The following is a 23,610-nucleotide window of genomic DNA, read 5'->3' on the forward strand; positions in this document are numbered from 1 at the left end:
TCTCCCCTTAAAATAATTAACATGAAAATGTGACTAAGCAAATGAAACACGAAAGAAACTAGAGTCGAACATCTGCAGCCTTTATTGTTGAGCTCAGTCAGGTAAGAAGCTGCGGTAACAGTATCAGTATGCGCGTGCATCGACATGTGATTCACGAATAGAGCGGGGGAGAGAGAGAGAGAGAGAGAGAGAGAGAGGCTGTATTTTGTGTCGCACCGTCAATTGAGCAAAACTGAAGGAGGAAAGGCGATACTGAACTGCAGGAGCGCAGATCAAATGAACGAGTATCTTGCTCGCGATGAAATAGAAATGAACGCGACGCCACCGACGCTGAATGACAAAACGGAGCGCTGAAGCGTAAGAAATATTACCTTCTGCATTTTATCGCATTATAAATGATTCCTTTTTGTGCTGGTAATAAGATGACGGAGCTACAGTAGTACCTGCGCAGTCAAGTCGTGCAACAAATCTCCCAATATTCTTGCGTCTATGTTACGAATAAATTGCTGAATTATAAATATATAATAATATAATGCATTGCTGTTTATTGTCGTGAAATAAAATAACGTATATCCATATAAAAAGACAGTCTGTTACCGCGTCTGTATTAGCGCAATGGATTCATGCAGTTTTTGACGCTCCATTGGCGCCCATGATGCCCAAAAATTGTTGCTGACTCAGAACGCGCCAAAAATGCGGCTGTTTGAAATGCGCAAACAGATCTCTCAGGTTAAGTCCCGGGATCAAGACTCATTTTCAATGACAACAAGCTAGATATGTTTAACATTAGTGTGGATGGGTAGAGATACACTTCTGAAAAACCTTTTCTTCTCAGGTTTAATAGTAATTTTCAAACTTTACATGTTACAGTTTCAGAACTATGGTAGCCTAAAGGGAAAGATGAATCATTATGTAATTTCTTTATACTTAATATCGTTTTTGTAGTCCTCTTGACAGCGTGAAACTCATTTATGGAAAATGCAATTGTTGATACATTTATGAAGGACCATGTGGTAGTTTGTGCGTCTGTGACTGAGAAAAAAGGTTTTAAAGTTTCACCACCTGGCATGCATCAACTTGTTTTGAATCAGATCAGAACTAATAGAGGGAGGGAGAGAGAGACTTTCCTGTCATTTAAAACTGAAACCCAGACACAGGACTCCCAATCCACCTCCACCCCTATAGCTCCACTTAGAAGGACTAATACTACAGTGTAATTTCATCACAATACATTAGTTTATGTTTGTTAAGGTTTGGGAGATTTATTGTGATTTGTGACATGTATACTGTAATCTTTATTGGTTTATGCTATTTTCCTTGTTACATTCTCCATAAAGTCTTACTATCAGCCTTATGCCCTGTGGGAAACTATATGGCAAAGCAAGTCTTCAGCCACATGTAGCATAAGCTCATTTGGCTCATATGGGCGTCCACGTGTGCCGTTTCATTTCATTTAGCATAAGTTGTTTTAAGGCCGCTCAGGAATTAAAGAGAGACATTCCTTAAGGGTTGAATTGTTTATGTTAAACTGCTCCTTTGCTATGTTATGCAGCCATGCACCCAATCACCATCTGCACAAACACCACTAAATTCATCACAACTAATCTATATACACGTGTTTCCAAAATGACAGAAATGCTGTAATTCTCTGTTAGGCTAACTTTGGTCTAAGACACGCACGCACACACACACACACACACACACACACAGCTCCGATCTCATTGCCTACAAATGGGCCTCTGTCTACGCCTGGAAACATTCACGGAAATGTACGGAAATGTCTGACTGTATGGAATCTGAGTGTTTGTATGTGAGGGAAGAGAGAAACCAGCTGCTGTAACAGAAATCTTATTTGAAAGCTTACCCCGACTATGCTTTAATACTTTTTATTTGTCTTCTACTACTAAAATCCATTGCTAAAAAACACATTAAATATTTTCATTACTTTAAAAAAACCCAACATTTAATACTCAAATGTCCCAATTCAGGGTCTGCATCCTTCAGAGGCCATATTTGAAGGCCAATAACGTCACCGGGTCGCAACAAATGCTGTCCCAATTCGAAGGCTCCTTTACATGCAGCCCCAAAATGTGGTCTTCGTTTCCATATAGGTGGCCTTGGCTATCCCAAGATTCAGTGTTTGCCTGTGACGTCTGGGTATTTTAAAATAAACATTCATAACTGTAGTTAAATAAAAGTGTATATTCAGCAAACTTAAAGTCCTTGTCATCGTTTTAGTATTATAAATGACGTTTTAATGATATGAATCAATATTATTGCTGCAACCGTGTGTATGATGCATTTACTTTTATATATTTCCACATACAGCCACCTACGGTCTGTGTGCATTTATTACATTCAATTTCTGTTTCACATCATTTTATAATCGACTGATTGAAGAATTGTTTACCTCCCTGTAGCTTTAATAGTATGGGTTTTGACTGCAACCTTTTGACGTCATATATTGTGATGTACACAAAATTATGGCATCTGAGCGAAAGATTTTATTCTAAGTTTTTTAAAACTATGACATTTGTACTTTTATATATTTCACATTTATATAGCCAATCCTTGTGTAAATCTATTACAGTTTTTTTTTTCAATTGCTAAACGACAGTGGGCACAACTGGAGTCACATGTGCACATGAGCAGGTTTTATCCTGTAAACTCAGAGTTTCTTGTGGTCTCCTCCCCATTTTTAAAGGAGTAGCTGTGTTTAATCTTGTTAGTGCTTTAGTACATTCATGCGTTGCGCAAATTTTTATAACGTACACTGTAAAATATTTTTTAGCTGTCTTTAAGTTATAATCAAATTACCATTGCAATCATTTTACCTTAGTGCTTTATATATTTTATAAATTACACTTTAATTACTAAAAAATTAAACAGTATATTGAAATGACTACAGGGCTCAACATAAAGGACTGCCCGGTGGCCAGTGTGAGAGACATTCGGGCCAGTAAACAGTATTGTCACTTGCCAGATCGGGCCAGTAATGTTACCACAGAGACACATTTTAAGCAGTGCGAACGTTAACTTCTCAGATTATCCTTTATCTGGTCCACTGAACTTAATTGCAAATTGTCTTAACAAATATGGAATAAAATATATATGTATACAATGATATTTGACTTTGGAATTATTATTTTAAATATGTGACACTGAAATCTTTTTGATGGGGCCAGTAAAAATTTTGGCAGGGCAAGTGAAAACCTAAACCACTGGCCCGACCGGGCCAATATAAAATTCTTTGCGTTGAGCCCTGGACTAGTTAAGCCAATGTGCAGAGACCGTCTAAGTGACTAAAATGTCATGTACTTTTATAGAGGATCCTGTAGTAGATGATGATGTTGCATTCAATTGTAGGAAGTTACATTTATGTCGCAAAATGATTTTGAGACCCCAAGTGGATTTTTGTCATATCCACTTGCATTTATGTGAGCGGTATTATTTTTCTTTGCATTCATTTTAGATATAAATATCCTTACATGACTAATATCAGCCTTTGTGGTGCTCTTACATCTAAACAGTGGCCTTTACATTTCTTATGTATCCCTTATCATTACCGCTGGTCTAGTGGGTAGTGCTGTGCGCAGTGGTTTGGGCAGACGTACTGTCGACGACATGAGTTTGAATATTGGCTTGTCGTATTTCTGTTTTATTCATGACAAACATTGGTAAAGTTCGTAGCCCTATATGCCGAAGTATTATGCTTTATTTCATTTTTAGCTGAGCTGCTGTTATATTTTTGTCCATGTGATTGTATCTGCATGAAAATGAATATAATAACATACAGTCCTCAGTTTATTTTCTTCTGATATTTTAACCGAAAAATTAACGCATTTACCAGAGTCGCAATTTCCAACAACAACTCTTTTCTTTAAAATATATGCTTGTAGTTGCTGTACACTTGCAGCAACACTTTCAGTTGTAGTAGTAAAAATTATTTAGACCTCTTTTTTACATGCTGTTGCCATGGTAAATCGTAATATCTGAGCTCCATTGATGATGGCTTTTCAGAAGTGGCTGTGCACGCGCTTAACTCAGAGTCAGTCTACTCTGATTGAACTAACTCAGATCTGCTCTTCTGAAACCGAAAACTCAGTGTTTCCAATCTCAGGGTAAATCAACTCAGAGTTCAAGTTTAAACTCAGAGTTGGTTGAACCTCCTTATTCAAAACGGGCCCCTGAGTGACAGTAGCGCAGACTGTAGTTAGAGTTTTGCACATGTAGCTCCAGTTGTGCCCACTGCCGTTTATCAATCGAAAAAAACTGTAAGACATACATGTGTTTATAGACAGGGTCCAGCGGCCACCATGCAGAACGTAACAGTTTCTTTGGGTTGATGATGTTTGATTTAGACTTTCATTCAACTTTCTTTATTTCAGTCTTTATTAATAGTCTTTATGCCCAGCTGCACTACTTCCTGAACTTCAGCCAGCTCCTTGTTTCCTGTCTGCCATTATTGGACAAACTGATTAATCCAGGTGTGTCTGATTATTGTTGTTGTGACTACTGAGGTCAGGCATACCCATTGATGTTAATTGTTACTGGTTCATTTTAATATAAAATGAAGGTGTTTGTTCAGTCTTTCACCTATAAGATTAATTGTAGTAAGGAAATCCTAATGACGCAGTTTTAATCTTATCATTAATATTACTAGCTGTGGTGAACAGTAAATGCGCTGCCCACTCCAAAACGCGATGGTCATGTCCAACTAATGAACGTCTCGAGTTGACTCTTTTTAATGATCTTGTTAAATCGGTTTGAAAATCATACTAAATGACCCTATAGCAGCTCAACTGGTTGATTCGATACTGTAAGTATTCAAGTCGCTGAATTGTTCATTCATGTCTGACTCAGTATTGAACCGAGAGATTATTACTTGCACTCTAAAAATGGCTGGGTTATTTTTTACCCATAATGGGTAAATATTGGACAGAACACGTGCTGGGTTAAAAATGTCCCAATGTTGGGTTATTGTTATGCAACCATGGGGTATAAACCCAGCAATTGGGTTAAAATAACCCAGCATTGGGTCACTTTTTAACCCAGCACATGTTCTGTCCAATATTTACCCATTATGGGTCAAAAATAACCCAGCTATTTTTAGAGTGTGATTTTGCGCAAAGCTGATAGTTCAGAAAACAAATTTCACCTGTTTGTATACTATATTTTCACTTCTTTGCATATTTGAATTATCAATGCATATGCAATGTCTGCATTCATTAATCTTTTTAATAACTACATGCCCGATTTATAATTTTGTATTTAATTGATTAATAGTAATTATTCGTCTTTGCTACTTTGTTTTTTTTGTATTGATGAAGGGGTACTTGAGGCTTATTGATAAGGTTGTGGGGTAGTTATGGCTAAAAACTGTTCTAGGTGATCACTAATTTGTTGTTTACTGGCCCAAGTGAAAAAGCTCACGTTTCTATTGTGCGAGTCCCTCATTCAATCTACAGTAAAGGGAGTTTTTGATAAAATAAATTTCAATTGCTTTGCTTTGAGGTATCATTCATGCCCATAGCACAACTACTTGATAGTAATAGGTGATAAAAGGTGATAAATACATGCCAAAGTATGAACACATGCTAACAGTGTGTCTGGTTTAAGCACTAGTTATTGTGATACTTGACTTGGCATCTCAACAGATAATAAAACAAACAATTTTCCAGACAAACAAGTAGAAAAAGATCAAGAGAGTCATTAAGTTTCAATTTGTAATAGGCAGAAGGTTTAAAAACTAGCACCTGTTAGAACTTGTCACAAACAATGAGCCAAACATATTTTTGTCCTGCTCACACAAAAAAATACATTTCCTGATAACACAATAACTGCACATGTTAGAACAAACTGACACAAGCTGAACAAACATCAAGGAAGATAAGACTAAACCTGTCTCTCTCTCTCTCTCTCTCACTTACTCATTTTTTGTCTGACTGTTCTGTTATCTTCTTACCTTGTCATTTTTATGGTTTTTACTGCTGTTATGTAAGCAAGGCAGGGCGATATGACAAAAATCAATGTAGAAGATTTTATACAAAATATATAACAATCTTAAAAAAATGATGCCAAATATTGGATTCAGAGTCTTCTTAAAATAGTGACCTGTGAATGTACAATCGCTTGACTTGAAACAAGGTAAAACCTTTTATAATTGATGCCTGGACTTGTTTCTCTTCCAAAATATTGGATCATATGAAAGAAATTTAATGGTCTTGTTAATACCAATATGTCAGTTTTGTGCATTATTTGTTTATTAATTTAATTTAATTTAATTTTCATTCTGCATTTAAATGGTGAATTATTGCCATTATGTCTGTTGCTTCCCCTACCTTTATCTTGTTTTAACTATTTATTTTGTATGTCTGTATTATTTTGTTATATATTTGTTATATTTGAAAAAGAATAAAAGTTTTGGTCACAAAAAATCTTATGATGCCTTAAAATAAGCCCACCATTTGGCCTGTTGAAAAGATTTTAATAACTTTATGTCAGGATGATTCAAACACAAATGCAAATTTAATGCAAATCAGCCCTGTGGCAAGTGGGCAAGACACCCGCCATGGCAGATAAAGGAACACTGGGTTTTGTTCGACTTGGTATGCCCAAAAAAATCTTTAAAAACCATATATTTTTAGACCAACATTTTTAAAGCTGCAATTTGTAACATTTTTTTCAGGTAAAAATTAACAAAAATAGATATTAGTTATCGGACAAATTTGTTTATTAAGTTTTTAACATGCCAGTGATAGTTACTTTTGATGTTGACTCCTTAATTCTTTGTTTAGAGACTCATTCTGTTTGTCTTCAGTTATTGAAGATTTTACATTAGGGACGCACTGAAATGAAAATTCTTGGCTGAAGCCGAATATAATAAAACACTTGAATACCGAGCGTGGTTTTCTGCATTTTATTCATTTATTTTCACCATTGCCTGAATTAAATAATAAACAGTGTACTTTTTACTATTTTGTCTTGCTTTCCAGAGAAAAAAATCTATTACAAAACTACAATTTAAAAATATTTATTAAACACTGATTTTTTTTTACATTCCAGCAGACATAATAACATAGGACAATGTAACTTAATATAACTTAAAATAAATAAATTAGTAAAATAAAAAAAATTATTTGGCCATCTTTGAAGCCCCCTTCTTAAATAAGCCTATTAGCCTACTTCTTCAGGAAAAGTGGCAGGTTCTTCTTTATGGAAAACAGCTTCTCTGCTTTCTCACATGAAGTACCTGGGATCAGAATCGTTGAAATTTGAAATATTAAATATTGCAGTTTTCTGACAGTTGCTCATTTCAAAACAAACAATGATGGGCACTTCTGAGAGTACTTCTGACAGAATTACCGGTTGAGTATTTGAGCTTGTAGTCCGATATGGGTTATTTTCTTGGAGGATCTCATCGAACATGTCACACATAAGGCGGTGCGTGGCTCATTAGTAGTACAAGGCCATTTTCTTTTGCGCTGTTTCCATCTCCTGCGATGTGCATTCCCTGGCCGTCTCCATCACCAAGCGGCTTTCCCAAATTCAACTCAGCCTGAATCATTTCCCATGTTCTGCCTTTTCTCCACATCCAAGTAATGATCTTTATATCGTGGATCAAGTACAGTGGCGATGCAGGACAGAGGTTCACAGTCCGCCTGACTAAATCGTGTGCTCGCAGCCTCTAAGAGTGCACTGTTAGTTGTTTTCACTCCGTGGTCTGCTGCAGACTCTTTGTTTAAAATATGCTTTAGTGCTGCCACAGATGCATCAGATGAGCTTATTTCTTTTGTTAGCTGCTCAAAGGGGGGAAGAAGATAGAGAATGTTCTTGATAAACACCCACTGGGGTGAATGTCACAGGCAGATCATGATCTGCTATGTATGTAGCCAGGACTTCTGCACAAAAAGGCTTTCTAGCATATAATATGTACTGTTCCACCTTATGCTCACATCTTGTTGGAGACGTTTTAGTGGCATTCCGAACTGTTCTTGGATGAATTGTAGGTGCGCATAGGCGAGCTGAGAATGTTTAAAGTGCCCACATCCGCTATACTGTGCTGACTCAACCATTCCTCATTGACTGCCAGTTGAATTGCGTGTGCCATATATTGTATGCCTTTCAGATTCTTATCTTCCATGGCTTTAGCCTTATTCCTTATTCCTACGGCATGCACTTAAGATAGGTCGATAGTATACGCCAAGTGTCAAACTTGTTGGGAACGCCTCGGATATGACTGAAGCCTTATGGGACCCCCTAAACTCTTGTTAGTTGAAGAACAATCTTTTGTAGCTTGCGATCTGTGTCGATTCACTGTGCAGTTACACTCATCATACTGGTGGGGCTTAACATCCGAGCTCCAGATATCAGTCGTGAAGCTGAGGGCTGCGATATCTGTAGCCAAGGGCTCATGGTCGTGAGCTCAACTGATGTTATAAATCTGAGCCAAGCACACGTCTGGGCATTGTGTAAAGGGGCTCAATACAGTCTATAAGCCTGTGAAATCCAACATCTCAGCCCAGTCTCACGGAGTTGCGTATAAATAGCACGAAGTGTAAAAATCGTGCAATACATACGCCAAATTCCACTTTGGCGTGCATATGATATGCCAGTCCTTCCCATTCACTTAAATGGTGCATCTTTTTTGTCGTTTTTATTTATTGGTTTCTCAATTTTTTTGCTTTTTTTTTTTACCATTTTCGCTTGGGTTTAGGGTTAGATCAACTTTTTGTTATATAAAAATGACATCCTAACCCAAACCCCAACTCCAAGCGGACTGGCGTATCATATGCACGCCAAATTGGAATTTGACGTATGTATTGCACGATTTTTACACTTCGTGCTATTTATACGCATCTACGTGAGACTGGGTAGAACATCCTCTACAAACAAGAATGGTTGATCATCCAGGGTGATGAATTCCTTTATTTTTTTCAGTAATGCCTTTAGCTTTGGCACTTTCATTGGCAAACTTTTTTGCCTTTTCTAAGAGTCAGCCACAGATGGAGTGGGTATGCTGGGACTGAGAGGAGCTACTTTCTTTTTCACTGCTGCCACCGCCGCCGTGTCTTTCTCGTACTCTGCATGTTGTTTGGGATGTCTTGATTTTAAATGACAAATTAAACTTGTAGTGCTGTAAGTTATGGCAGATGCACCCCCTCTGGACAATTCAGAAGAACAGTGTCTGCAAATGGCCGTTTTTGCCTCTTTCTCAGACATGTTAAAATGCTTCCACACTGCCGACATGTTTGCTGCATAAAGTGCATGCCTCTCACTCTATGCTGGTTGCTATTCGATCGGTTGTCAAAAACGTTATTGTTTGGCAAAATGTATTCCTTCTTTTTACTAGTTTTGGTTGTGGAACATTCGGTGCATCCCTATTTTACATTCATACAAATACTTACAAATAAAAAAATTTACTCGAAGCAGTAGAAAGTGATAGGGCATTGTTGTTTTTTCATGCTATTTGCTACTATTGTGTGTGTCATATTATTTACCTGTTATTCATGTAATGATATTTATTACCGCGGTAGTTTTAATTATGAGAATTGCTGCATACAAATGATAAAGGGCTTGGCGAATTTTCCATAGTCAGATCAACCTAATCATTATTGGGGATGGGACAATAGTTTACTTATTTACTTGCTCATTTATCTATGACAAAACACTGGATTGGTGAGAAAAACTGAAGAGGTTTTGCTCTTATGGCTAACATAGCTAATTCCTATGCGACATAGCTAATATCCATGTGTGAAATTACCCATATGACTGCAACCACCACTCTACTGAAACCTTATTAAACTTGAGAAAGTAAACTATTGCTGCAAATCAAGTCATTAAGCCAATCGCAGGTTATGCTGTAATGTAGATGCGAAATTATGAGAGGCCGATAATAATAATATGCATAGTAATCATTTAAAGATTTATGGGCAAACAAGCCAAATATTGTCATGGCATCGTCAAAGGAATCAGCGATATGTCTTTTTTCGATCCATTTATACAATTGTCTATCTGCACAACCCTACTAAGTAATAAGAATGTTGCCAAGTGATCTAGTAAAGGGCTTAGCAAATACTTGGAATGCTTACTATAATGAATGTGATGCATCTCTGGCCCTCTTTTCTAAGTTTTTGCATTTGGCATATTTCTTACTGTAACATTTTCTGAAGATTTATGTTCTAGTGTTATGCTACACTTTTTAGTGTTTTTTTTAAAATAATATAATTGTCATTGCATTTTTCTTACTGAATCTGGTATGAGGCCTGTCTGATTCTTCTGATGACATTCAAAGATGAATGAAGGTGTTATGGGTGTGCAACTACATGAGGGTGAGGGGAATTAATGACAACATTTTCCTTCTGTGGTGATTGATGAACCCTTAGGGGTGGTTTCCCGGACAGGGATTAGCTTAAGCCAGGACTAGGCCTTAGTTTAATTGGGAAATATAACTAGCTTTATCAAACATAAAAACATTACTTGTGTGCATTTTTAAGCAAAACAAAGGGCACTGATGTATTTTAAGATATGTCGGCTCAGCTCAAAGGTTGGGTGGTAGCACAGTCACTGAATACCAGCATTGTCCCCAAATCATAGAAGGAGACAACTATTAATCCCTGTAAAAAATGTAGACCTGTTTTGTTTTACATTGTGATTTCTGAATTTTTTTAGATTATGGATAATAGCCCTTGCTCTCCAAAGAAACCTTAATAAATTGCATTTAGAGAGGGGGATAGAAAAGCGTCAGTGCACTGAAAAGGGATCAAACTAGACTGGAGGAAAGGGCCACTAGGGGAGATGCAAGAGTAGTGGGGCAGAATCTCAATATGATGATGGGAAGAGCTTAGGTATAAGCATCAGTAGACTCAGTGGACAGCTCTTACATTTATTTTAGTTTTAGTCTAGGACTAGTCTAATCCCTGTCCGGGATGCACATGCACCTACGATGACAATTTCAGACCTCTCCATGATTTCTATTTTCCTCACTGTATATCCAGGACAAATTTCTGTCAATAGTTGCTAGATTTATGAATCTTGATTTGAATCATAAACATTGCTTCATTTATTTAGGCAGCTGGATGAATACAACATTCAGATATTATCTGTTTCAACAGCATCTTATTCATGTTTGATCACTCTTCATTCATCACAAGACAATTTCTGAATGCAATGCTTGTCAAAGAAACTTTGAGGAAAAACTTGACAGTATGAATAAACTTACAATACTTGACTCATGATATACATTATCTTCTTAAAACACCTACGTGAATTAATACTTTATTGTTAAAATGACAAAAAATGTTTAGTCTTTAACTCAACCGCTGATGGCCCTTAATCAGATGTGAACGAGAAATCACGTTGATGGATAAGGTAATCAAGTCTTATAAATGTTGCGTTTGATGACATTGTTTTTTTCATTATGTAAGTTTATATGTGATGTTCAAAACGAAATTGTTAGTCATAGATGTTACAGTATTAGTCCAAATTCGATGGTTAACACAGCACAGAATTAAGTTTTCAACTTACAATCTACAATGATTTTTCACATAATGTATTGACAGTACAAATCTTATTGTGAAGTGTCTTAAAATGACCATTTATATTGCTTGATGTGCATATCATCTGTGGGAAGACACGCTGATTACAGTCTACACACTAATGTTGTGATCGATATAATAGCAAAAGTTTTTTGAAGGGTTACAAATCAAAACAACTCACCTGTCGTGTAAAACACAAGCAAGATCAGCATCTCTGTCTAGTTAAATGTTGTCACGAAGCTCTCTCCATCCAGATAATGCAACACCAAATTGATCCGCATTCTTTCTCTCGTTTTGTTCCAAACTCTTCTTGGGTCGTTTGGTTGGCCCGTACGCTTACGGGGGCTGTCTTTGCTGACACAACTAGCGGCAGACGGTAAACAGTAATCCATAAGTCCATAAGCAAGCGCGTAGCCCGACAGGCGCTAACGCGTAGTTCCGCATTTGTCCACGACACTGGCTGCGTCCAAAAACTCAAGGCAGTGACTTGTTGCCTCGCTGCCTCATGAGGAAATGACTTCGGAGGCATGAAGGCAGCTCCGAGAAAGCCTTTCGGACAAACTTCAAAGGCAGCGTGTTTGAAATATAAACAGAGAGCGCCTTTTTGATAGCTAATCACATATTTCAAAACTACAATACTAATTTCTCGCTTGAAATGCAATTAAAATGTGTAAAAAGTGAAAATATACGCTTATTTACACTAAATTTGTGCTCCAGTCACTTCCTTGGCCGCCATTTTATTTTTTCAAACTCGACCACTGTTGTCATGTGGTTTTTACGTCAGTAAAGGCGGTGACCAAGGGTCACATGGATATTAACGTCATTGACAGGGGACTGCACTGCCCCGTGTCAATGTTTTGAATGGCAATTTTCTCATGATTTACAAGTGGTTGAAAACATTACAGATATGTATAGTAATTAGCTGGACAAAATATATAACACTGGCCTAGTGGTTTATGGACATTTTACTGCAAATATCTTACAAATTGCACCTTTAATTGTAATTTTCTTTATTTGTCTGTGTAGGAGGAGTAAAGAGAAGAAACAGATGAACAAATGATTCCAACCACTAACCACAGTCATAGACGGTTTCACCATAGAGCAGATCGTCACTATGGTGCCTTTACTCCAGCTCTTTCTTTTATTACATCTGATTCAGCCAATCACAAATTATGTCAATGGAAATTCTCATTCTCTTCTTTCCAATCGCTTAAAACACGACCTGGTTTCCTATCGTGCAAAGAGCCGGACTGATGCATTTATCAAAATGAAAGATCATGAATTGGCTGGTAATCCTGGACTAAAAATTGACAGACCATTACTTGGTAGTTTCTATGGAAAACGTTTCATGAAATCAAACAATGATCCAAATGAACGAAGTGAAATCAAAAACACATTTTTAGTATCCCAAAAAAAACGAGTCAAAAGAAGACCTTCCCATACTGACAAATTACCACAAGATCCTGTTCAAACTGTTGAACCCACAAGCCATTTAACTGAATTGTCAACATTCACCAACATTTTACTCCTTCATAGAAGAGAGACTGTGGTCGAGTCAGTTACAGATGGACCAGTAAACACTGATTGGTCAACAGTTGGGTCCGGCGATGTGTTTACACCTGCAGATACTGATTTGATGGTGTCACCAACAGACGTTGACGCACAGTACAGACCACACATCCAAACGGCATTTAGTGTCCTAGCAAGTGGAGGCACAGCAGATCCAACTTTAGCACCTTTACTCCCAACCAGCCCTTCTGCAAGTGCACCCGCTTATGATGTCCAGGCTACTTCCAATGTGATGGGCCAATGGAATGTTAATAAGACTCAATTGAAAATAGGTAGGATCTACTGTATATGCAATAATGCTGCATTTACATTGTGTAGTATCAAAGTAATTAATTTCATTTCCACATGACACACATTACAGACAAAAGCCTTTTTTTTTGTATGCCATTTCACATATTTTCTTTTTATTTATCAGATATACCCACTCCGGCTGTTATACAGAGAAAAACAGAGTTAACAACCTTACCACCTTACAGTAAAAGCAGCGATCTTAGCACAAGCACAGCCAGTCTACAAATAAAAACACCATTACCAGAAGTGGACACCTTTAGTTACAACTACTCGCAACCAAAAATCACTTCAGCAACAGTGTCTAATAGACAAACAAAGGATGCAGGAAATGAAGGAGTGGTCAACAATACTGCAGATACACCAAGAGAATCTACAAATTTGACACAGTCCAGCGAAAAGACTCGAAAGAAAACTAACGGTAAGGTTTACTTATTGTATCATTCATCTATCAGATCATCTTTCAGTTATGAACCTGTTTCTCACTCTTATTATAATTATGAGGTCCCATGATTTGACACCTTTTTGACAAGTTACCAATTCATCAATATTTTATATTAACTTGATTATTCACCTTGTATTGTATTGCGATTATTATTGCCGATTAATAGCTTTTACATTGAAGTTTTGACATGTTGTTTTATAACTTTCTTTAAAGCAGCTGTATGGTAAATTATAAACATACAAAAACTATAATGTAAATAACAAACAATTATGGGAGTTATGTTGTTAGTAAAAAATCCAAAGCAAATGACTAAATGAAACGTCAACTTATACATTTTAATTCACCACTGTATTTGATTCGACTCGCCTGAAGTCCGCTCCCCTTCTCACTCTCATAATGGGAGAGGGAGGGTGTTACTGCGCCGAGTTGAAGTACTCCCAAAAGTGCTATTGTGCCATAAAATATAGTTCCTCTTTTAAATCCGCTTAGAAAAGCGCTACGTTTTATTTTGTACCACCAAACTTGCTCGTATAACTACTCGTCTTAAAGGCGGAGTCCATGATGTTTGAAAGCCAATGTTGATATTTGAAATCACCTAAACAAACACGCCCCTACCCCAATAGAATCTGGACCTTCTGTTGATAGACCCGCCCCACACATTTGATTTGATTTGATTGGCTATAAGTGTGTTTTGGTAGTCGGCCCGTCTCCTTTTCCAACGCGTTTTTCAAACATCGTGGACTCCGCCTTTAAATAGGAAAAACGTTGATGTGTTTGGTCACTTCTAACTTTATCTCTAAATGGTACAATTGAATGAATGGGGCTAAGCTAAATGCTATCGAAGCGTCGTAGCGCGCTCCAGCGCTTACGTGCACGCACACAGATGATAGAGGGATGTATCAACAATTCTTAGTTAAGGTAATAACATATTTTAATATTGAAAATGAGTAGACTATTCCTTTAAGCCCTGTCTGGGAAACAGCCCCTATGTCTATACTGTAGTATGTGAACCCTCAAAAACTTACTAGGAATACATAATGTATACTACCATACCACAGACAAATACATAGGTGGCATACACTTTTTAAACAAAGGAAGGAGTTTAAATGTTGAAATATTAATATTTTAAATGAAACAAACATATTTAATAATCTATACTTTACGTATATTATTAGATTTTAAAAAAGTTAATTCAATGAACCGCAAATATAAGGTGAAATGGTCATAAAAAGCTTGATTTGTACTTTTGATCCAGTTTTTCCACAAAAAAAAAAGTTTTATAAAAGGATAAACTTCACAATCACCTGGTGTTTCGCTGCATGAAATTATCTGCCTGATGCGTTCAGAGCAACAACTGTACATAAAGCAATGCATCACGCCAACACCTGACTTTATAACATGTAACGTTAATAAGCAATATATAGGTGAGTGCTTTTACTGGTAACTTGACTGACCTGCTCCCTTCTTGGCGAATATTTCTGTTATTTTGCAGCATCTCGCTGCATCTGTCTCTCTCTGCCTCTCCTTTGCGCTGCATATTTGTTAAATAAAGCCACAAGGGCAGTGGGTTGCCGCTCTTAGGTCATGTGGTGGCATTTTCGCACCGCGATTGACTCACTCATAGATTTTAGAGGTCCGTCATTCATTTATTCATATCATATTATTTCACGTCAACCTGAACTGACTGCACGGCAGGTCAAAACAGCTGCCAGGCCAAAATGGCCAGTCCGCCCTGCACACACCTTGTACCACTGATGTTCGCTCTGCTCGGCCCCCCTGCGGATTGAAAAACATGCTACATCCATGCTGACTCAGATCAGGGGAGGAGCCGAAACTTGACGCAGCATGCCGCATTTTCTAAAGAGTTTTTATAGGGGACTAAAGCGATCACAAATTAATGAAACAAATAATTTTTTGGGGGGCTAAAGCCCGTTTGGTGCCCCATCACAGCAGGCTTTTGGCGATTGTTTTACCCATAATTGTAACCTTGATTAGTTTTTCGATAAATTGTGCAGCCCTACTAACCACTGCTGAACAACAACCTGTTCTGCCACAGCTTGTTCTAAACTTGTTTTGGCTGGCAGTCTGGACAATATAGGGGCAATTTTCTGGACAGGGATTAGACTAGTCCTAGACTTAAATAAATGTAAGAGCTGTCCAAACTGAAAACAACTTGCACTGACATATCTTAAAATACATTTTGTTTTGCCTCAAAATACACGCCAGTAATGTTTTTAAAACATGTTTATTAAAACTAGTTATATTTCCTAATTAAACTAAGGCATAGTCCTGGCTTAAGCTAATCCCTGTCCGGGAAACCACCCAATAAAGTTTTAGAAGATTACCACAATGTTTGTTTCTTCACAGTAGCTTACACAAATAATATGAACCACTATAACAGTGTTATTTCTTCCACCCCCTGATGTGGTAACTTCAAACTACTTTGTAATTAAAGGGATAGTGCCCTTTTAATAAATGTCTTTGTTTTGCTGAACACAAAGATCTGTAACCAAGCAGGAAACAGGCACCATAGACTTTCATAGTAGGAGAAAACAATACCAAACAGTGGTGTTTGGTTACAAGCATTGCTCACAATATCTTCCTTTGTGTTCAGCTGAACAAAGAAACTGATATGGGTTTGGAATAATTTGAGGATGAGCAAATTTTATCCTCTTAATTTAGATTAAGATATATTTAAATAATTAAATATTTAAAACGGAGATATCTTAAACATCACAGTGCATTTTTCTGTTAATAAAACATATTAAGTTGGCAAAAATACATTTTACTAGAAACATAATATTTCACAGACATTTTTAGGATTTTTAAATGATAATATGACAAAATACACCAGACAGATTAATAGTACTTGAAATATGCAATTTAAAAATCCTTTAAAATCTACTCTATACCGAATTTAACCAATATGCATTCAGCTGCTTTGAATCTGTTGTATTGATTTATGAGAGATGGTATGAGAGCGATTATACATTATGGTACCATTTCCCACACAGGGTTTTGATTAAACCAGAGCTAGGCCTTAGATATATGTGACCCTGGACTACAAAACCAGTCGCATTATGAGATTAATACATAATTCGAAAACTAAATACATAAGCTTTCTATTTATGTATAGTTTGTTAGGATAGGACAATATTTGTCCGAGATACAATGATTTGGAAATCTGGAACTTGAGAGTGCAACAAAATCTAAATCTATACATATTACGTATTACTACTGAAAAAGGTCTGTTTTAGCGCTCTCTACTGACTTACCGCTGTAATGACATTGTTGACTGAATGGGGTATGGTGTAGACTTTTACATAAACCAAACTTAAATGTGAAATTCCCTAGGAACGGGTAGCAAAGCAAAGTTTGTGGGTGAGTTGCTGACCAATTTTAATAGCGATTTTGCATCCACTCACAAAAATGAAGTTTTGATATATTTACGGTAGGAAATGTACAAAATATCTTCTTGGAATATTATTTTTACATAATATTTTAATGTTTTTTGGCATAAAAGAAAAATCAATAATTTTGACCCATGCAAATTTCTATAAATATACCTGTGCGACTTATGACTGGTTTTGTGGTCCAGGGTCACGTTTTTACAAACATACCTAACAATAAGCAGTACTGCTATGCATCGCTCGAGACACTGATATGTAGTGCAAGCTGTTTTCAGATTAGACACTTTAAACATGCATAAGAATAGTCTTAAACCCTGTCTGGGAAACCCTGATGTGCAGTTATGTTTCCAGCTATGCTATGCATTTTTAAGAGTTAATATTGTCTTTTGTTCTGCACAGGTACGCCCACTCATAAGAACGCCTCTTCAGGCCCGAGTGTACGGGGTCATTTTGTCTTCTCTGAAAACACTGAAGGATATGCAGAAGATCTGTCTGCTTCCTATGAAGTAGTCTCATCTGTTAAGTCAAGCCCTGCATTCCCTACCCCTGTCACAGCTAAGGAGCCCTGTTCAACTGTTGTAGGCCCCTGTGTTTTTTCCAAAGATCAAAATCATCGTAATAATTTCAGTTCCACAAATGGGAGCAAACTAGTTTGGGCGGACTTGCATCGCACATTGTCGTTTGCATGGGAACTGCATGTATTTGGTTCGGCTACTCTCTTCCTTCTACTGACTGCTGGTGCTGCCCTTGGCCTAGCGTTGGCTCCCAGCTTTCTCTGCCTTCAGCGTGGTGAATTGGTGCTGACAAACAGTCTCTTGCTAATCGCAGGTGCGGTTAGAGCCGGCCACTTGTTTCTCGATCCATATGGGACACGGCTCCTCTTACCACCCCCTGTAATAATAGCTTTATACACGCTATCATTGCCACTTTTAATTTTGGCACAGGCTGCATTGGTGATACTGACACTAAAAGAGGCAGGAGTGAATTTGCTACCCCCAGCTTTTCAGCGCCCCCCTCTGTTGGGAGTGTTAGCTATTTTACAATGTACTCTGTTACTTGCTGCAGACTTACTCTCGCCTGCACTCTCACCCGCTGTTCCAATCGTCCTACAGAGCCTTACGTTGACTTCAGGGCTGGCATTGTGCTTATGGTACCTGTTCCTGGCCCTGCCACAGCTCGCACGCAACCACGCAGCCCGGGCTGAAAATAAGTCCATGGGTGAAAGGAAGGTGCAGATTTTGGCACGGGTATTGGCAGTGTGCGCTCTTCTTGGGACACTGTGCTGTCTCTTACATATATACGCCTGCTTGTGGTTGTATGGGCTTCTAGGAGATTGGAGGCACTATCGTTGGGGATGGTGGCTCTGTCAGTTCTGGGCACGTCTGTTGGAGCTTGCTTGGGCTTTCTGCATGCTTCTAGTGTCCTCATGGGTTTTCTGGAGACCTAGTAGAGGCCAAATATGTAGAGCATCAAGACAGGAAGGAGCTGCCACAGAAAACCTGCCTTCCCCCTGTCAGTCATCAAACTCTACCAACAGACATACTTGCTGGGCAAAGATTGTCCAAAGCCTGAAAGTAAGACAACAAAGAAAATCTGAAAGCAACGGAAATGGAGGGTCCAGCAGTGGTGGAGTGGTTGGAGAATTGCCCAATAACTGGGCAGGACAGGAGCGATCAGGGGTGGACATTAGCAAGAGCCTCATACGAAATCGAGACCCACTTAAAGACAGCAATCATGGACGCAATATGAATAGCTTTGCAGGGGGCTCAGCAGGTTCATTGTTAAGGCTTCAGTCACTTGCTCAGCCGATTCAGCGTTCTTTAAGTAGCAGTTTAGCAGATAGGGACAAGGAGTCGGTCGTCTCACTTTATGACTTTGATTTGCGCCCTCCAAGCCCAATCAACTTGAGTCGCAGTATTGATGAGGCACTTCACCGCGAGCATCTACTAAATGGAGGAAGCCTGTTTCAACCTTTGCGACCGCCATCGCCTCAGTCTCCAAGGCTCTGGATGCGACGGAACAGTGATCCTCAAACGCTGTCATTAAGTAGTGATGAGCACACATTGCTCTCAGAATCCTCAGAAGGTCTGGGCCGCTGCATCCCCAGTGCTGTGCCCAGTCGACAAGTCACAGCCCCCCCTACACCTACCCATCAGGGCTTCCGTTGGGTCTCAGAGGTGCCAGTGCCTTCTTCTCTGTCCTGTCCAGTTTCATTGCACCCCTCCCCAAGCACCAGCTGTGCCCTGGAGCCCAGTGCAGAAAACACCAGGCTGTTTTTGACCCCTGATATTGAAAGTTCACAATCAAACAACAGATTGGGACAGAGCTACCTAAAAGTAAATCAACAAGATGAGAGTGTCAGCAGTGACATAATTGACCTTTGAACTTGATTGTTGTGGGCACTGCAACTCCTGTTGGGAGCTGGTGTACAATCCCTGATAACCTAAAATAATCTATTTAATCGTGACCTGTTTTGAAGACCAGAGCCTAAAGCACTTATTGACAATTTGCGGAAAAGAAATCTGGTGTCAATCTGAAATTAACTCAAATAATGACAATTATTTAAATTCATAAAACTTAAACGTAATGGTTCCTTTTAAGGATTTTTTGGGTTCGGTACGATTTAAGCTCAGTTAATAGTAACTGTGGCATGCTGTCATTTACCAGACAATAATTTAATTTGACCTCATGACTGTATTTGAAGATGCCAAACCCTAAGTGCGTCTTACATGTTTTCCTGTAAATGAGCATTTTTTTATCATGCTGTTATTGTTTTGGCTCAGTAATTTCATTGCAATGAAAATGTTATTAGTCAGAAATTGAAATGCCTTCATTTTAGTCATTTTAATTTTAGTCACTTTAGTAATTTCATTGGTATTTAACACTGACTTTCGCTGCAAAACCCTCTAAGTACATATAAAAATCTCCACGTCTAACAAAAGTCTCCAGTCCCTCTTCAATGTTATTTCTGAATAAAGGTAAAAGGCTCAAAAATTCCTTGCATCCACTTTTTCTGCCATGCACTTAGATGACTGAGGCCGGGATGAAGTGGATTTAAAATGTATTTTTATTTGATGAACATATAATATGGTTCATATCATTATCTCATTATTGACGGAGGTGGCATTTAGCGGGTTTTGCATCTGAACTCATTTGGGAAAAGGCATTCCTGAGGGATTAAAGGCAAAATTTGACATTTTTGAGAAGTATGTGATGTATAAATTCTCAATGTTTTCTGAGATGTTTTGTTCTAGGTGGATAAAATTATGCTATCAGTGTAATTCCAGTAGGAGTTTGCTTTATATGAACACTGCTTTATAGATAGCTATGTGAAATTTCTTTTGGTATCACTGCATATGTCATTAAGAGTTAACACTTTTGTTTGATTTTACAAACTGAGAAAAGAGACTAAATTGTTTAAATTGTTTGTGTCAATCAGCATTATGCTATCATAATGTCTTTTAAGCATTGGAATTCAACTTCAGGGACTATCTAGAAGACATTGTAAAGAGCTACGTCTGGATAAGGTGTTTTTCTAATGGAAAAATATATGTGCCAAATCATGTTGGCTTTCTGCATCGACCAGCAAATCTATTTTCAATATGTTCCTGATATTCAACAAGCCTGAAGCATATCAATCTATATTCATTTATTTTCTATGTTTATTCTTCCCTGTAGTCATATTTGGTCTAGTAATACTAACGTATATTTTGGTAACTGTAATAAGCTGGCAGCTTTTAAAATTGCATATCAGGACTCTTGGTTAGATGAACTTTGGTGTAGGATATGTTGTTGAAGGCTCGTGCAAAAGTCCAATATATTTTCACATGAATGCACATTACTACACAACCCCCAGAATCTCTGTTTAATTTTGTTTTGTGGCATTGTAATTTTTTTCTTGTGTAAAAAGAAAACTAAAAGCAATAAAGTAATGTCTTGTAAAGCTGAAATCATTGTTATTCAGTGAAATTTAAGAAATATTGTACTGTGAGTCAAAATAATTGATCAAACAATTATGTGAGAACTTTTGGGGTTTGGTGCAGACTGACATTTAAACACTGAAGAGCACATTAAAGGACATGAAAGTCTCTTTCCATCTGTTCTGTTGACATTACTATGCTGCAAGAGATGATGGACTCTCTATGTGCTGTTGTGGTAAAACTGAAAGTTAAGCGTGAAGACATGGAAGCCAATTCTCATAATAACATTATAAGGATTGTTAGAGTTACACAAGATAAGTCTTCTAATACTAAATAAATACCAACCTACGTGGAGAGGCATACTACATCAACAAGGACTTTATCACTTACAGACATTTCACAAATTACAACCAAACAGTAGGAAAGCGTCCACAACCTAATGTAGCAAGAATGCAAAATCACTGTCAAGGTCTTACAGCCGCTTGAGGTCGGTGAGAATTTCCATCTTTACAGCTTTGACTGCAGCAGCTTTGCACGATTCCTGGTTTTTTTTCCATCCAGCCAGGCTGAAGTCTCAGAAAGCAAACTCGTTGGTTTTGCTAAAGTTTATGTCAATTTCTTAAATGTCTCATCAAAATGAATCAAGCGATAAGTGAACCACTTGAACAAGGCTGTAAAAATTTATAGTCAAACTTGTTTATTGTCTTCTTGAGTGTTTATAATTGCAGTGTTATTGGTTAAGCAAAGATAAACCACGTTTGCTGTGTAATAATTAAACTATTGTGCTTCTTATTTTTATTATTACTGAATGGTATATTCTGGAGGTCTCTTTGTGGATCTCTGGGAATGAACACTTATGGGATGGCATCAGCTGTAGTCTGCACATGGGTGCACATTATTTGACAATGCAGCTGTTGAATGTGCAGGGTGGGTAAATCTGTTCTCTCTTGTTTGTCATTGTACATAAAGGGCATTTATGAATTTTTCCCACGTTGGTTGGTTTAGGAAAGTAAAGTAAATGGCTTAAATAATGCTGCATGTTCCCTAAGGACATCTGAGACAGATAGACCCATGCACATCTTGACGTTATGCTCATTCCAGACTAGGGTTGCCAATCATTCCGTATTATATGGAATCGTCCCGCAGTTAAGACATCAAAGCAGCTTTCCATATTAAACCTGTAGGGAATTCAGTTTTTCCTCTATTGGGACGTATCCTGTTAAGGCATATATAAATGTGCCATTGGTAATCTATGTGCAAGGTAGTGGTATGTACAATTACTAAAGTCCCTGTAAAGTCAATCTTGAAAATTGTTTCTTAAAGTTGCCAAGAAACAGAAGTAGCAATTGCCTTTTTCCCCACATGATGACATATATCCGAGTGAAACCGGCTTCTGAAATTAAATAAGGCAGGGCTGGATTTGAAATTGTCCATCAAGATCTGATTGGATCATTTGAAGTTGGGTCGTGTTGGTAAATGCTAATCGCAGCGATCTTCTCCCGGACCCCATAACATATGACCGGAAGTAAAGAGAGATCGTTTTGAGGAGGGCACATGAATTTGTTAAAATAATGAAGCTCACAGATAAGTAATTTGTAAAAAAATACCCCAATATTCCAAAACAAATTACATTTTTACGTTTTTCATTTTATTTTCATGGCGACTTTAACACATTAAAAATGTTAGAAATGTATTGCTGAAACACAGCACACAAACTGTAAACTATGTATTACTTAATTGCAGAGTTAGATCATTAAACATTACCTGGATTATTCAGGCATGACGCTAGCTACAAATGTGTTTTGATACTCGTGGAATACCAAAACACACTTGTTGCCAATCAGCAGTAAGGGGCATGTCTACTAACTGACATCGTTGCCTGGGTTGCATATGTGTTGGGGGGTCTACCAAAAGAAGGTCCAGATTCTATTGGGGTAGGGGCATGTTTGTTTAGGTCATTTCAAATGTCAACATTGGCTTTCAAGAGATTGTGCACCCCTAACTACAGACACTGAAATGAAATACACTACATTGTACGGTACAAATATTTTTAATACTTATACTGCCCCTTATTTTCATTTAAAGAATCAAGACTGTCCCTTATTTTCCTTTGCTAAAGTTGGCAATCATATTCCAGCTCCCCACCCATCCTTGTCTTGCCAAACCAATGACTGCCATGATGTGACAAATGCTGTGCGACAACTATGTGCACTTGCAGCTCTGTAAATTCTATAATGCAGTATTTATTCTGTGTCCTATGTCTATATTTCTATCCATGTAAAACTGCTTTGTAATAATAAACAATTGTAAAAAGTGCTATTTGATCTCCTCAAATCTCCTAAATATATTGTTTTTGTGCTTGTTTTAATAAACTGTGAGATACAATATATAATGCATAACATAAAAAAGTTAGATTATATAGATATAGCAAACATAATCAT

The 23,610-nt window shown here is 37.7% G+C and overlaps 1 protein-coding gene across 3 annotated transcripts; it reads left to right on the plus strand.

Moving 5' to 3' along the window:
• Positions 1 to 3: 3 nt before the first annotated feature.
• On the plus strand, positions 4 to 23,193 carry LOC129414034 (uncharacterized). Of its 3 annotated transcripts, XM_055167904.2 has the most exons (5): positions 171 to 357; positions 4,389 to 4,487; positions 12,564 to 13,378; positions 13,522 to 13,815; positions 17,649 to 23,193. In XM_055167904.2, the coding sequence occupies exons 3-5, from the start codon at positions 12,652 to 12,654 to the stop codon at positions 19,631 to 19,633; spliced, it is 3,006 nt and encodes a 1,001-aa protein (XP_055023879.2). In that variant the 5' UTR covers positions 171 to 357; positions 4,389 to 4,487; positions 12,564 to 12,651; the 3' UTR covers positions 19,634 to 23,193. The 3 variants fall into 3 exon arrangements, with proteins under 3 accessions (XP_055023880.2, XP_055023879.2, XP_055023878.2); XM_055167905.2 differs by lacking the exons at positions 171 to 357; positions 4,389 to 4,487 and adding an exon at positions 4 to 101; XM_055167903.2 differs by lacking the exon at positions 4,389 to 4,487.
• The last annotated feature ends 417 nt before the right edge of the window (positions 23,194 to 23,610 follow it).

This window comes from Misgurnus anguillicaudatus, chromosome 5, assembly GCF_027580225.2.
Source record: "Misgurnus anguillicaudatus chromosome 5, ASM2758022v2, whole genome shotgun sequence".
Lineage (NCBI taxonomy): Eukaryota > Metazoa > Chordata > Actinopteri > Cypriniformes > Cobitidae > Misgurnus > Misgurnus anguillicaudatus.

Coding starts and splice junctions, on each gene's coding strand:
- LOC129414034 (XM_055167905.2), top strand. CDS start 12,652: ATGGTGCCTTTACTCCAGCTCTTTCTTTTATTACATCTGATTCAGCCA. Junction 13,379..13,521: donor TAAGACTCAATTGAAAATAG/GTAGGATCTACT, acceptor TTTATTTATCAG/ATATACCCACTCCGGCTGTT. Junction 13,816..17,648: donor GACTCGAAAGAAAACTAACG/GTAAGGTTTACT, acceptor TGTTCTGCACAG/GTACGCCCACTCATAAGAAC.